The sequence below is a fragment of the Eptatretus burgeri genome, chromosome 3 (assembly GCF_056783735.1).
Source record: "Eptatretus burgeri isolate ZD-2024b chromosome 3, Ebu_testis_v1, whole genome shotgun sequence".
NCBI classification, from domain to species: Eukaryota; Metazoa; Chordata; class Myxini; order Myxiniformes; family Myxinidae; genus Eptatretus; species Eptatretus burgeri.
In genome coordinates, this window is record NC_140963.1 from 48,779,659 (window position 1) to 48,795,757 (window position 16,099).

The window sequence follows — 16,099 nt, forward strand, 5'->3', positions numbered from 1 at the left end:
ACGCTGACGCTCATGCTATAGCTCTCTGTTCTTCGAACAGGCGAGCTAAAAATGATGGTAACAATTTGTACATCTCCATATGCTGTACCCAACAGCAATAGCCGAAACTACCCACAAATATACTGACAAAAGCAGGACCACAACATACCATCAGAATAGTCAGTAAGCTGTGGTGTTGTCCCTCTGGACACTTTTAGTCCAAGCACATCCTGGTAAGACGAATCTTCATCCGAAGGCTCCGTTTCAGAAAGCTCCAGTGCCTTGGCTGCTGCCTCGGCATCCAGCTAAATGCATACACAGAAATTAACAAACTAGTGCAACCTAAAGGCCCGGTCACACCTTGACGTTTTAGCCAACGTATGCCGATTTTTGAATTTTTTTTCTAAAACGCTGGCACACGTTGAATACGTTATGGGTAAGTTTTGATAACATTGAGAGCACGCTGGCATACGTCGTAGTACGTTGCCATACGTCGTTGTACGTTGGCTTTAAACGTTGTACTTTTCGGTTGTCCTCAAATTTTTTCATGCTTGAAATTTCACGACGTATGCCGGCGTATGACTCACACGTTCCGCTACGCTGGCCACAAGTTGTAGGCACGGTCTGCGATCGTTGACAGACGTCAACACATGCCACTTGTAAGTTAATCATAAGTTGAGACACGCCGAGGTAGTGTTTAGAGTACCCGAAACTTATTTCCTACCTATGATTAACGTGTCGTTTGCACGTTACGAGATCGTTGCCACACGTCGACAGACGTTACTTTTAAGTTACTCATAGGCTGAAAGACGTCGGTATAATGGATCGTCCTTGCGTCAGCGTCCACGGCCACGGCCAGGACACTTATTTGCAGCATTCTTCAAACTTTTCTTCGGCATGACGAGGATGATCACACTTCGATGTCTAGCTTGGCTATGATTCCAATTGTCCATCGGCAGCGTCTATTTAAAATAGTCGAGTTTGAGCGTTTTAACACGTTGAGAAGAAACGTTTCAAATTTCCAAACCCCAGCGTCAAAAAAAAAACAAAAAAAAAAAAAAACAACAGGCGAGTGACAGCAATTTAAATCGTTCATTGTAAACAATGAAACTAGCTGAGTGGTACCGTTTAAAAGTCGTTGAGTGTAAAAAAAATCAAATTGTTGAGCGCAAGCGTCTACTTTCAATAGTGGAGATGCAGCCATTTAAATCGTTGAGTGGCAGCCTTTGAACCTAGCTGTGGACACGCGGACGCAAGGACGATCCATCATAACCCACACCCTCCCCCTCACACCCACCTACTACTGCCAACATGAACAAACTACTACTAATACTAATACTAATACTGATACTGTTACTGCTGACATGGACATAGACTCAAAAAGGACTCGAAAACACTGTTGGGTTCCCCTTTTATGAACACCATCTTTATATACCAATTCCCAAAACCACTGGGAACACGTCTTTATATGGCAGTTGTAACCTAGAAACACATTCATTTATTTTTTTTGTCGACCGGAAGACATCATTGGAATACGTCTACATACATCGATGTGTGTTGGGGCTACGTAAAGAATTGGTTCAAAGCACGTCAAACACAAGTTAGAAATAAGTTTCGCGTAAAAAAGACATTACCGCGACGTGTTTCGACTTATGAGTAGCTTATAAGTAGCGTTTGTGGACGTGTGTAAGCGTCCACATATCGTGTGTAAAACTTATCCTCATCGCATGCGAACGTGTGTCATACGCCGAGTACGTCGTAAAATTTTGAACATGTTCAAAATTTCTTGACGTACTCTACTTACTACGACTTATGATAGCGTATTTAGCGTTCTACTCGCGCATACCAAACTTACCCATACCGTATTTGACGTGCCCCAACGTTTTAGGCATACTTTTTGTTACGTCAGCATACGCTGGCAAGATCGCCAAGGTGTGACCGCGATTTTGACCCTTCCATTTCTACGGCAGTTATGATTCGAATCGTTGTGCGTCAGCCTTTTAATAGGCTACGTCACGACATCGTCGGCGATGCGTGCAACGCGCTATGCCTAAGTTAGACTACCGTTGGGCATCGGTTGTGTAGGCCGACAACAGGTTCAGCATTCGTTGGTATAAGTTATCTATAACACAACGAAACGTTCTGTGTAGTTACCAATGCGTTATACATAAGACCAAGTCGCTATGAATACGTCCGAATCTTTAAAAAAAAACATCAAAAGTTCAACGTAAGCCAGCGTTTTACATAAATTTTAACACGTTGCCATCGCTGGCTAAAACGTCAAGGTGTGACCGGGCCTTAAGCACAAGTCATTTAAAAACGCAGACTCTCAGGAATGAATCTTTGCCGTTTGAACAAAAGATGTTATGTGTGCATTTCACCTCTGGGCAGAAGGAAGCAAGTTCATCCTCACTGTCAGAATCATCACTGTCATAGGGCAACCCATGCCCAAACACCCTTCCTGAAATTAAACATTCACCCATTGTTCTTTCGATATCATGAAAGTTTAAGAAAGGAAAACCAAATTAAAAATTTAAAAATCATTCTGTAATTTATAAGAAACAATGTACCAAATATTATTTGTCTGTAGACCAGAGTCCTGCACACAAGCAAAGGGCTGACTATATGTTTACTATGCATCAAAAAGGAATGAATCCACAGACACACTGATGGTCTGGGAGCTAGAAACACGTCCGTGAATGGATTACTTTCCCAGGAGGGGGTGGGCTGGTGAAACAAATGCAACTTGATGAATTCCCCAAAAGAATTCTGTGAAGGTAGCCCCATATCTTACCATTGTGGGTTAACGATTGGCTGTGAAATGTCACACGTTTCATAGCAAATCAAATACACAAAAACAAGTCTTGTATATCTGCTGGATTATTTTGAACAAAATTTCTAAGGAATATGGTGTTGTGGACATTGGTTGGGGAAAAGATCATCACTGTTTCGGCAGATGGAAGATCATTTCTGAATGAAACAAAATTAATACAAACAAGGATCATGCTGCTTTCCCTGCTACCCACAATTAATATTTATTTATTTCACTACAAAGTGCTGAGGCAGCGGCTCCTTTGTAAAAACAAAGAAACATGCTTGTAATTTCTGCAAGGTACCATACTCCTTTCCACAGCATTCCAAGCACAAACAAGCAGACAGGTTTTGGTTAAAAACAAACAAAAAAGGTGGGCATGTGCAACTACTCACGATTGCCGGTGGTGGCACCGTCCATGGTGAGTTGCGGCCTTCCACTGTAGTCGAGCATATAAACTACTTCTTGGAGTTTCCAGCACAATTTTTCACCCAGGCCATGGTGGGCTGCCAATGGCCATAGGAGCAGCATAAGAACTGGGGATGGGAGAAACAGTTTGCACTGAAGAGCCTGTTCTCACAGAACCTTTGGTGGAAAACCTTGTGCAAGGCCCAGGTAATAACAGATGACAGTGAAAGCAGACATCAAGTGATCACGACTGTAATAATACAAGTCTTTCATGAATAAAGTATTGGAGGGATTACATTTTCTGTGCAGGTTGTCCAATCTTCAATCCAGAATTCTTTTCTTTTTAAAAATAATAATTATTGAGGAAATCCATTTATCATAAATGGGTGTAAAGGGCAATTGGGATTGAAGGGTGTCGTTTTCAACACTGCATATAAACAGGGCTTTAGATTGCTATTGAATCAAATCAAAAGAACGAGGTATGCTACCTGCCATGAGAAGCAAGGAGAAGCTGATGTGAGGTTAACCCTTTGTCGGAATTAAAGAGGGGCAAACAAAGGGTCAACACCAAAAACGTCCCCTTCTTCTTTCTTCCCATGGCGGAAATCATATCTCGATCAATGTTCTGTTGATTGCATCCATTGTTCTATCGATGCGCCAATGCCGATAGACACCAACCTTCACAAACAAGACAAATCTTTCATTTTACATTGCTACTGTTGTGACTATGTGGGTACTTTGAGATAATTCCTACACATGAGATAGAAGACTCCAACGCCAGGTATGTGTTGGCCCAGCGAAGCGAGGCCAAAACAGCAACTGCAAGCCAGGATGCAAAACTGTCATAGGAAACAGGACCAGTTGAGAACATCACTGTGCAAAGGTTAACAGGGGGGAGGGGGTGTGGAGAGAAATCTAACAAGAGTGAGAAAAAAAGAATGGGCACTACAAAGTACAGGTGAATCATCTACAAAGTACAGGTGAGACAGGTGAATCATCCCCACAGGGACAGTATCAGTTTAAAGAAAAGGAAAGGACCCACCACCATATTCTCAAGGAAAAATTGAGATGGGCCTAAATGCTGTCCATAGGAAGTACTATTTACACTTTCTACAAATTAACAAAAAATAACAAGAAGTTGCATTTAGCTTCATTTTGCAACAGTAGTGAACCTTTTTCAAGCACCGTAAATTGGTTAGAAAAGGAGGACATCATTACAAATGCCATGTCCCCCAAACCCTCGCTTTCAGTACCAACCCAATCCAGTCACACTCAACTACTCCTGTACTCTGTCTTTTGCACCTGAGAAGGTGGAGAACTTTCTGGCAAACCTCGACTGATTCTGCAACTGGACCAGAAGCTCATGTATGTTAAAAATCTGCCCTGCTGCTTTTGCACTTCCCCCTTCTGCTCTTTTCACCCTATCGTTTGAACCTAGGTCATCTTACATCTGCTCGAATATCAGCCAACACTCAGGTCAGGAATGGAAGCATGCGCCGGAGCAGCGCATTGCCTCTGGAGTGCCAGCAGAAAGTGGGTGCAGCCTCTGTATGGCCATCCCCCAGACACGCATGGCCCATCCCCATCTCCTTGATATGCCGATCAACCTGCTGCAACAACGAGGAACGTAGTCAGCCCGTTAGCCTCCTCCACTCATGAGGCTCCCTTGATAAAATAATCTGGTGAGCAGGACCAGCATCAGCAAAATGAGTCACATGTCCATACGGCCGCAGCTGATGCTCACAGGCGATACAAGTAACAAATCTCATCTGAGCCTCACTCAGCAACTGCTTGTTGGACACAAAGTCTGACCAGCTATAGCCAAGGATTCACTGAAGAGACCTGGTACCAAAAAAGTTAAGTCTCGGACTCTGATTAAGGATCTGAGACAAAGTCGCATCAGAAGAGCAAGAATGGAAGCACCAAGAACTTAAAAACTCAGACGTTCATCCTCCTGAATAGGTACCAATAGCATCACACCCCATGATACAGTGATTACATGGCCTCTCAGGCCCAACCCAGATATCTATTGACCTCTGGCTCAACATGCGGAGACATGAATATCACTGCCAAGGTAAGTTAATCTCTCTGTGACCTCAACATCCTCACCACAAACTGGTACAGACAAGATAGCAGCATCCAAGATGTCATTGAAAGACAGAGCTTAGTTTTAACCAAGGAAACCCGTAATCCCGGTGGCTCCAACTCCTCATTCAGCACCACCTCGAGGGCCTCGATAAGGATATTCAGCGACTCTGCAAAGATGATTGCAACATCTGTGAAATCAAGGCCAGATATCTCGACATTCCCAAACGATGCACCACAGCTTGATCTCTCCGACATCGTCCCTAGATTCCAGTCTATATAAGCGCTGAAAAGTGTGGGGGCAGTAGACACCCCTCACAAACTTGTAGTAACTGGAAATCAGTCAGAGATGGAACGACCACACCTCACAGCACTCTAAGTGCCAGAGTATAGTTCAGAAATCAGATTGATCAGTTTTGGTAGCACCTCACAAAGACCAAGAATCCTCCAGGGGGCAGCCTGATTCACTGAATCAAATGCTTTGCCGAGATCAACATAAGCTGTGAGCAGCCCATGGCAAAAGTCTAACCTGCGTTCGGTGAGGACCCGAAGAACAAGGATAGGGTCAATCTTTGACGTCTTTGGTGTCAATCCCGATTGCTCTGGGCGCTGATGCTCAAGCAGATGTTGGCGAACCCCATCAAGAATTATGCAACCTTGTTCGGTAATGAGAGTAGCGTCACACATCGGTAGTTGTTGCAGTCCTGGCGATCACACTTATACAAGGCCCCTCTTCATGTCAGTTGAGATGATGCCTGTGTTCCAAGCAGAGCACAGAACTGCATTCAATGACACGAGTACAGCATTTCCACCAGCCTTGAGAAGTTCAGCATGGATGCCACAGATCTCAGGAGCTTCACCCCCTTTCAACTGGTTCACCACAGCCTGTTTCCACAAACGAAGGTGGTTGACATTTGATTGGAGGGTCAGCAATTTGGATAGTTACACCCCTGACATCCAACTCAACAGCTGGTGGGTCAGCCTGGTACAGCCGCTCAAAGTAACCGGCCCAGCGGGACTTCACTTCAGACTCCTCCGTCAAGAGCTTACCACCCTCCGCTTTAACTGCAGTACACAGAGAAAAGGGCGGGGAGGAACACAATGCACAAATTCCTCTGCGAGCGGGATGAGAATCACTTGACCACAGGTGATGCTCTAACCCTTCACAGATTCCTCACAAGTACAGTTTTATTCAACTCCCTGATCAGGTCAGCTCTGCCATTAAGCCTGGCCCAACAACTCTGGTCAATGGTATCCAGTGTCCCTTGGGAGACAAATTCTTCTTCACCAGACGGTGGGTTCTAAGACCTCCACCGGCAACATCAAGTATGGTCATCTCGAAGTCACTCCACAACTCTTCAGGATTCCTCAAAATACGCAGACCCGCCAAATCAACACTCAGCCTGTTCGCAAACTCCTCAGCTACCCCTCATCCTTGAACTTGCCAACATTCAGCCGAGGCTGGGCTGGTACCATTCTCCTGGATTTAAGGTGCACCTTCAGAATAGATACAACAAGCCTGTGGTCAGTAATGAGGAACTGAGCACTCCGGGAGACCCTGCAGTTCTGAATCATCCTCCAGTGAACATCAACGGGCACATGGTCAATCTCCTTTGCCACACCACCAGCATTGGAATACCAAGTCCAGCGATGCAGCTGTGGGCACTGAAACCATGAACGAGTCACCCTTAATCCACAACTTCTTGCAACGTCAAGGAACTTAGTGCTATTCTGACTCATGGTTCCAGACCCATGGAGACAAACACATGCCTCATAACCATCCCAATCAGTTCCAGTTGATGCATTGAAATCCCCCAACACCAGAAGAGTGTCTCGCCTGGAGCACTGATCAACCACAGACTCGAGCGTGGAATAGAATGCATCCTTCACAGTGAGATCAGTCATCTCAGTCGGAGCATAAACAGAAACCAGAAAAATGAAACTCAAGGAGTGACGAATCCTCATTCTCACATTATGCTCATTGACCAGTGTTACCTCGATTATCATGGGAGCCAGGTTATTGGACACAACTGCAGCAACTCCTTGGGCATGGTAACCATCAGAGCAACCAGACAAGTAGAAGGTGGAACCACCCACCATGATCTCACCACTATCCGGTCTCCAAACCTCAGAGTGCTGCAATACCGATGTTCAAACGCTGGAGCTCATATGATAGAGACTAGTGATTATCCTCTCAGCGATAGGACATTCCAGGCACCCACCCGAAGGGACCGCCTCAGGTTAACCCAAGGAGACCGCCGTCTGCTGGACGACACATCAGCATCACCCGAACACACATCACCGCAATTTGACCCAAGAAGGTTACCGTGTGCTTTTCCTCCTGTAATCAAAGAATGGGGGTCCCAAAGGCTTTGCCCCAATCCCATCACCCAGTGAGTTGCCCTGTGAACGGCAGCTGCACAGAAAGTACTCCCATTGGTTATCTCCATTTGAGTTAAAGGAGGTGGGAGGAAGTTCTCCCACAACTCAAAATCTCAACTTCCTTTTTGGTAAAGGATCATGATTCATAAACCAAACTTTGAAACTTTGTTCTCATAGCCTCGTTCCAAAATCTTCACTGAACCTGACAGCCTCCACTTGTAGCTCGTTTGGAGTGATATAACAAAATGATTTTTAAGTACTCAGTGAGGGTTTTCTTTATCATTCCTGGAGCTGACGATCACTGGTATAATTTCAGCTTTCTTCAATTTCCAGGTCCTCTTGACCTCATTTTTCAGATCCTGGTATTTGTTTATTTTCCTGATTTCTGTAGCAGTTAGTCCAAAATCATTGGGAACTGAAACCTCGATCAACCATGCCGACTTTTCCTTTTTGTGTTTAGGCACCATGTCCATATGCAGTGCTTTGTTTGCATTGTCCATACTTGATGGGATCATCTTGTCACACATGAGCATTATATGTTCATTATCAAGGATCGGATTTGTTTTGTTTTCATGACTGTTCTGGGACCGGAATATGTTGAAATGTTTACAGATGTGCCAGTGGATTACTCTACAGATGTCATGTCTTTCTGTGTACAGCTGTTCTGACATGAGTGTTTTACATCCCAAAAGGAGGGGACTGGTACTTTCTGTTTGTTGTTGTTAGTCTTTCGGCTGTTAGGCCTCTCTTCCTCTTCATGTCAGTTGAGATGATGCCTGTGTTCCAAGCAGAGCACAGAACTGCATTCAATGACACGAGTACAGCATTTCCACCAGCCTTGAGAAGTTCAGCATGGATGCCACAGATCTCAGGAGCTTCACCCCCTTTCAACTGGTTCACTTCAGCCTGTTTCCACAAACGAAGGTGGTTGACATTTGATTGGAGGGTCAGCAATTTGGATAGTTTACACTGTGGAAAGCGGCCTTCACGATCAATGGAATCTCCTGCGATGAAGTCGAGGCTATGGGCCTATCACTTTGCCATCAGAGAGATCAGTGGTCTCTGTCTTCTACCGCCTCCTTTCTGGTCTTGCACTCTCTGCTCTTTCCGTGCTTTGCACCCCCCCCCCCCCAGGTTTCTGCAGGGCACACGTGGTCCACCAGCAACCTGCTTCTTGTGAAACTCCCAAAATCGCAGAACCATTGCTCACCACCACTCATGCATTCCTCTTTTTCCCCCACCAATGGAACCAACTTTCACATTCTCTTCAATCTCATTCTTCCCTCATTTCTGTCCACCACCATCTCAGGTAATCTCCCATCCAAAACAATCATCTTTCCTACCCCCATTAAAGTAAAGCTCCCCCTCCCCCCCCAAATAATTTTCCCAGTTTTTCCTTACTGAGAGTTTGTTCTTGTATCCAGAGTCCACCCTATGCATCTACCCCTCATTCCTTGTTTGTCCATCTGTCTATTTTGTCCCTTGGCCCTGCTATTTGCATTTTCCCCTCTCCCCACTTTCTGCTGTTCCTTTTTATCTGTATATATTGTACCGAACTGTATATATTGTGTCCTGATTCATTCTGTGTTCAAGCTTTTCCTTGAGCTTGTATGCAGAAAACACCACCACCACCACCAACAACAACAAAGACAAATTTAATTTTATATTTTAAAGGTTCACTTTGGTTAAGAAACTACATCAGCGTGGTGACCTGTCCAGGATTATGCCCCCTAGCCTCAGCAGCCCTATGCGTCTGAAGACATGAAAGGAATGATTATTCTTCTTTAAGAAACATTCATTCATAAACAATGTACTTCCTGTCTACCCTCCCCAGAGTGTGTAGGGAATACTTGCAGAAGCATGGTGAGAAATATAACCAGAAAATTGGTGTCAAAGCCACCCAATGCTCACCTGTTTATACATTTATCGTTTTTAAAAGACTAGTCTAATCATATTTTTTATAAAGCATTGCAGTGAAGTCTGGTCCAAATAATTTTAAAGCAATATATGTATTTGTATATTGTAATCAGTAAAAAAAGTGTGGTAGATAAAAACATTAGAAAGGAAATAACGTGTTCCAAAAACTAACATTTTCACGCTCACGCTGACGCTCATGCCGGGGGTATCGCTATAGCGCTCTGTTCTTCGAACAGGCGAGCTAAAAATGAAAGTAATAATGATATTAACTAGTCTAATAATATTTTTATAAAGCATTGCAGTGAAGTCTGATCCAAATAATTTTGAAGCAATATATGCATTTGTATATTGTAATCAGTAAAAAATAGTGGGGTAGATAAAAACATTAGAAAGGAAATAACTTGCACCAAAAACTTTAACATTTTCACGCTCACGCTGACGCCGACGCTCATGCCGGGGGTATCGCTATAGCTCTGTTCTTCGAACAGGCGAGCAAAAAAGGCATGATCTACGTTTGTGGACTCTTAAGTCCAATAAATAATAACTTATAACTGCAGTGGGATTCTAGGCCCCATCCTATTCCCACAAAATCATTCTGACATAAAGTTCTGTTTTGGGGATGGAATGGGGGGGGGGGGAGTGAAGGTGGTACAGTTGCTTACTTTGCCTGGATTATGCAACCGAAAGTCCTTTGCATTATGGAGGAAGATCAACCGAGAATGCCATGCAGTGGCAAGTTGATCACAGAGCTCTGGCAACCCAGAAGCAACAGGCTGTAACTCTTCCTGTCTGGTGTTAAAAAAAAAAAAAAAAAAAAAAAAAAAAACACACCCAAGGTTATGTCACTTATTATGCACATTCCTTCCACATTTTAACAAACCTGGACTTCATTTGTATAAAACTTCATACAAATTAATTATTGTATTTATTTGATGAATTACAGGCCTGTTCCAGGAAACAGGCGAGCCAGGACTGGCAATTGTATTGGTGATAGCACTATCCTGTAGATTCGGTGTCAGACCAGACCTGTTTAAGCCAAATACTAAAAAACAAAATGTATAAATCCATCAATTAACACCTGTTGTTTATTTTTAAGATTTTTAAGACAAGGAATATTATTCAAGACTGGAAAATGTATTGGCGATGGGACCGAACTGTATATTTTTGGTGGTGGAACTAACCTGTACACGCCACAACAATACAAGCTTGTACATACAGTACTTTAGAGCCAAGTTCTTTCAAAAAGACAAAGCCCTATTGACTGGAAACTATGTATTCTTTGTCATACTGAAACAGAAGAACTATTTGACCAGCTCCTGATTCTATCAAGGTCTGCATAGAGGGAAGAGGCTGGTACCTGCCTGTCTAAAAGATGAGACGATATGGCAGAGGTTGGAATCATCAGCAAAGACACAAGCAAGATTTTCCAGGGAATCAGAAAGATCATCGATGAAGATAAAGAACAAGAATGAGCCCAAGACACTACCTTGGGGGCACTCCAGCCTTGATGGAGAGAGGAGATAAGAATCCCATTAAGAGCTTTACTGGCTTTCACCAGATACTTCTTGAAAAGTTTGTGGTACTGTACTCCTCTAAAACAGAACAAGTGAATTGTGCAAGGCCAATGAGGCAAGGAACACCTGGTCTCAAGAAGGTCAAGAGTCCTGGAGAATATCTCACTGAAACAGGCAGTCCTCAAACACCACACTATGTGTGCAGCCTATCAGGGAGAACGTATATGGCAAAATAAGTTACCCAATGCCTCAGATTGGAGATGGGAGAGGACAGATGGTGAAGCTAAAATGGACTTTACTTGACCAAGCTCAAAATAGGTGCTACAAAAGCTCATACACAGGAATTGTAAAAAGGCCTGCAGAGGCTTGTGTAAGTGTTACAAGGCCAACTCTGAGTATACTACTCTGTTGGAAACTGTTTTCAGGACTAAACACAGGTCTTGCCTCATTTCCATGATCTCAATATGGTTCTGACGGCATGGAATTATGTCAATAATATTTCTGATACATAAAGAACCTCCAATTTTATATTAAATCAGAGAGAAAGTTGATAGTGATCCTAAATAAAAGTAGTGTTTCTCTTTACCTGTGGAAAATATTTAGGCAAAAGTTAAGCACGATATTTGTTTAATATTACTTTAAAAAAAAAACAAAAACTGATTTTGTCATAGACGAGTAATCTCATTCCATTATGTAGACGGGATTATGTTTAAGCTTACATCTTTAAATACGGTATTATATATTATCAAATTATTTTGCACAATTCAAATAAATTTAATTACATTTATACTGTATATGCATGTAATGTGCAGGCTCGACGGGCTGACCAGCCTCCTCCTGCGTTGAAGTTACTTAGATTTTTCTTAGCCTTATGATACAAATACACATAAACATTGTTGCTTCCCTATCCACCAGGGAGCTACCGTTGACTGTTGAATATCCAAAAATGTTCAGCCTGGCTCAAAATACAGGATTTTGCCAGACCTTGGGGAAGCAGTGTAGGTTAGATAGGTTTGGAGAAACCTGATCATAAATGTCATGAAAAGGCAGACACGACTTGACGGAACAAAATAACCAATTCTAATTTGAGAAGTATGCATTTGTCCATTTCACTTAAATGCATTCCTAAACCGCAGGACAGAACGAGTTGAAAACTCGGGTGCATGGTAAGGTTTTAAGCTAGTGGTTCTCAAAGTGGTCCCTACCGCCCCCCCAGTAGGTGGTGGGAACTTTCAGGGGGGGGTGCTCCAGACTCCACGAGTGGTAGGGGGCACTGGCAATGATTTGGGGGGCGCTGGCAATTTAGAGCAGTAGCGGCGATTAGGAGCGATCATTGGGCTTCCTGCAGTGTGAACAGGTTACCCGGCACCATTCGGCAAATTGGCCATACAATGCCTGTTGCGGTCCTCCTCGTTTGCCGTGGCACCGTCCAGAGAAAAATTAAAGACAGGCAATGGGACAGGTAGGCCTTTTTGTAAATAATGAACACATTTTAAAATGTATTTATTGTGAAAATCATTAAGTTCTTCAAGCATATTGCAGACTTGTTTATTTACCAACAATGCAAGTCAGTGTTTTTTTTTAAATACACACATGGCGTGAATACCATATGCATGTGTTATGATCCGGCAGCGCAATTCCCAGTGAGGCGGGAGTACTGAGGCGGCGCGACATTGTGTTTTAGGTGCGCGCTGTTGTAGCTCCCGTTGGAAATGTGAAGAAAAAAAATTTTTGACGCGCAGGGTGAAAATCGATGCACGCGCTGACCAGAGACCGGAAATATATAATTATTGTTTGGCCTTATACTGGTGTTAGTCTTTCGACATCTTGGCATATTGATTTCGTTATTCAAAAAAGCTTCACGTCCGGTCGGCTTCAAAGAAAAAGTGTCGTCAGTATTCTGTTGAATACATCAAGAATGGATTCATTCCATCCCTGACGAACATGCAGTTACCGATGTGTTTGTTGTGTGGTATCTAGCTGTCCAATCAAGCAATGACACAATCTCGACTGAGCGAGCACCTGAGTAAAAAGCACAGTGATAAGGCTCACGCAGAGGTCAGCTATTTCCAATCACTGAAATAGAAATTTGAGAAGCAATCCACGGTAACGACAATGTTCAAAGCCAGCCAAAAGCTTGTGGATAAAGGACTGGAAGCGTCGTATAAGCTGTCATTGCTCATCGCCAGATCTGGAAAACCGTATTCAATCGGCGAACAGTTGATCAAACCGGCTGTTGGGGAAGTGATAAAAACTGTTATGGGCCAGGATCCGTATCCAGTTCCCTCGTCGATTGCGCTCAGCAATGATTCCGTGGCCAGGTGGATTGATGAAATGTCATCAGATGTAGAAGATAAGCTGTGTTGTGAGCTGAGAAGCACGCACTTCGCCAACCAGCTGGATGAGTCCACTTTGCGTGACAGTGAAGCTCTGTTACTCTGCTACGTTCGCTTCATCCGTGATCAGGAAATGGTGGAAGAATTGTTGTTTGCCCGCTCGCTCCAGAGCGATACGAATAGAAGGGTTCTTCCATCTTCCAAACGTTGGAGAAGTACTTTACTGATAAGAACATACCAGTGGAGAACATTCTCGCTTGCGCGACGGACGGGGCACCAGCGATGGTTGGCCGCCAGCGTGGTTTTATTGCGCTGCTGAAGAACCAGGTACTGTCCGTGTTCACCATTCACTGTATCGTGCACCGACAGCATCTTGTAGCAAAAGCTCTCAGCACCAGACTTCATACATCACTCCAAATAGTAATCAAAGCAGTGAATAAAATCAAGGTATCATCTCTGCATGATCGGCTGTTTCGTCAGCTTTGCCAGGAGAATGATGAACCATTCGAGAGACTCTTGTTGCATACCGAAGTTCGATGGTTGTCCAAAGGCACTTGTTTGACCCGTTTCCATGCCCTCTTCTCGACAGTGGTCGAGTTTCTGTCGGAAATTGATACAGAGTTATCGGAGAAAGTGAATGTGATTGAGCATGATGTGGCTTACCTCGCGGACATATTCGGTATACTGAATGATGTCAACAAACAACTCCAGGGTGACCATATGACGCTGATTAAAGCAAAGAAAGTGATTGGCGCGTTCGTAACCAAGGCGACTCTGCACAGGGAAACCCTCGGCCGCAGAGATATGTACCACTTTCCCCGGTTGGCAAAGGAAACTGCTGTTTCTAATGAAGAGCTGCTCGTTTATTGCAATCACCTTGAGAAGATTCGTGGAGATATGGAGCAGCGTTTCAGGCATGCTGGAACTGTCGGTGCCAGCATGGGTGATCAACCCATTCAAATGTGACATTCGAGATGTGAAGCGCGAATGACAGGACGAAATTATCAACTTGTGGAATGATGATGAGGCGAAGGCAAGATTCTCGCAGCATGAATATGGCAAATTCTGGATTCTGGAGCGGGGCGAATACCCCGCAATGTGGACAGAGGCAGAACTGCTGCTGATGGCGTTCCCCACATTATACCTCGTTGAAAGAGGGTTCAGCGCCGTGATGGTGCTGCTGACCAAGTATCGAAACTGCGTTGACATTACCAAGAGGGGCGATCTGCGTCTACACCTCACTGAGATGGAGCCAGACGTTCGTAATCTCGCAGCGAGTCACCAGGCCCACCCTTCACACTAAAGGTATTTGGGCCTGTGATAACAGATTCCCAGTTTGCCTCACCTGGACCTGTTCTGCTGAAACATTGTAGGTAGTGCAAAATAAAATAGAAAAGTAAAGGAAAAGTAAAGTAAAATAAAGTAAAATATTCTTCAGAAAATATTTGGCTTCTGTTATTTTTTCTTCCCATCTATCCTATTGCCCACTGGGTGTCCGACCACGAACAATAGGACAAGGGGGCATTGGGCCGCTCCAAGAGGGCAGAAGGGGGCAGTAGTCAAAAAAAGTTTGAGAACCACCGTTTTAGGCAGTTAAAAAAAAAGTCATAGTCCCCATGGTTCAGGGTCGGGGTAGAACCAAACCCTCATTCCTCATGCAAATACTGTGTATATATTGTTACGAATTTCGGTCCACCCGGCGTGCGATCGGCCACGTAACTCAAATCACGACCGCGTCGCCTACCGGAACGGACAATTCAGTCGTGACCCTCCTTGGAACTACCGCCAGGAGCTAGTCACGGGTGGATCTTTCGACCCCACCACAATCGTGCCAATCGGCCACCCGCGCAGGATAGGGTTGTTCGCCAAACTCGACCTACCTAAGTACCTGTGCGGGTAGTTAACCGGGCGATCGTACCTCGCCGCTGGCCGGCCAAGGACACGAACCGCTTAAGCGGTCCATTCCATGCTTCAGTGATAACACTGAACAACAAAAAATTTTTACTGGAGATGTGTAAAGTGATTTAGACTAATTTGGGTACGCTGATTTCAAAAATCATAACCGTTTTGCTGTATCACGTCAGGATTTTCAGTAACAGAAATATTCCCATTGCCTAGAAGTCAGGATTTCAATGAAATTTACAAAAATTCATTTATTTCATCATGAATGCTTCAAAATTATAGAAATTACAGAAAAAACTCCACTAGAATGTAATTAAAAATGCTTTAGGCATTTGGCTTTGCGTTTGTGCTGCTCTGTGTCAGTTTCACGATGCAGGAACCAGCAGAAATCGCCCATCATGTTCGGGTTGTGCCGCCCTTGGTAACGCGTCTCCATGAGTGAAATCTCTTGGTGGAATCGCTCGCCGTGCTCGTCCGAGACTGCTCCCAAGTTGTCAGGGAAGAAGTTCAGGTGCTGGTGTAGGAAATGGATTTTCAGGGACATCCTGGAGCCAAGTTTCCTGAAGGACTCCAGCAGCTGCTGCACTATTTCTTCATAGCTGTCCATGGCGCTCGTTCCCCAAGAAGTTGTCCGTCACAGCTTTGAAGCTCCTCCACGCTGCCAGCTCTTTGGGGTTTAGAGTTGTCGGAAAAGTTTCGTCCTTCATAATCTGTCAGATTTGCGGTCCAACAAAGACACCAGCCTTGATCTTGGCCTCCGACAA

At 44.2% G+C, this 16,099-nt stretch overlaps 1 protein-coding gene and 1 pseudogene across 2 annotated transcripts in view; one reads left to right on the top strand and one right to left on the bottom strand.

The window, feature by feature from the left end:
• Positions 1 to 16,099, bottom strand: part of LOC147029830 (reticulophagy regulator 3-like) — a 58,656-nt gene that overhangs the window by 9,990 nt on the left and 32,567 nt on the right. For both annotated transcript variants that reach the window (XM_085873195.1, XM_085873196.1), the window contains 5 exons: positions 10,246 to 10,372; positions 3,954 to 4,038; positions 3,187 to 3,327; positions 2,361 to 2,440; positions 149 to 284 (listed from right to left, as the gene is read on the bottom strand). In XM_085873195.1, the coding sequence (XP_085729321.1) occupies positions 149 to 284; positions 2,361 to 2,440; positions 3,187 to 3,327; positions 3,954 to 4,038; positions 10,246 to 10,372 (569 nt within the window). The remainder of the gene's footprint in view (positions 1 to 148; positions 285 to 2,360; positions 2,441 to 3,186; positions 3,328 to 3,953; positions 4,039 to 10,245; positions 10,373 to 16,099) is intronic.
• On the top strand, positions 14,119 to 14,736 carry LOC147029831 (zinc finger BED domain-containing protein 5-like; annotated as a pseudogene).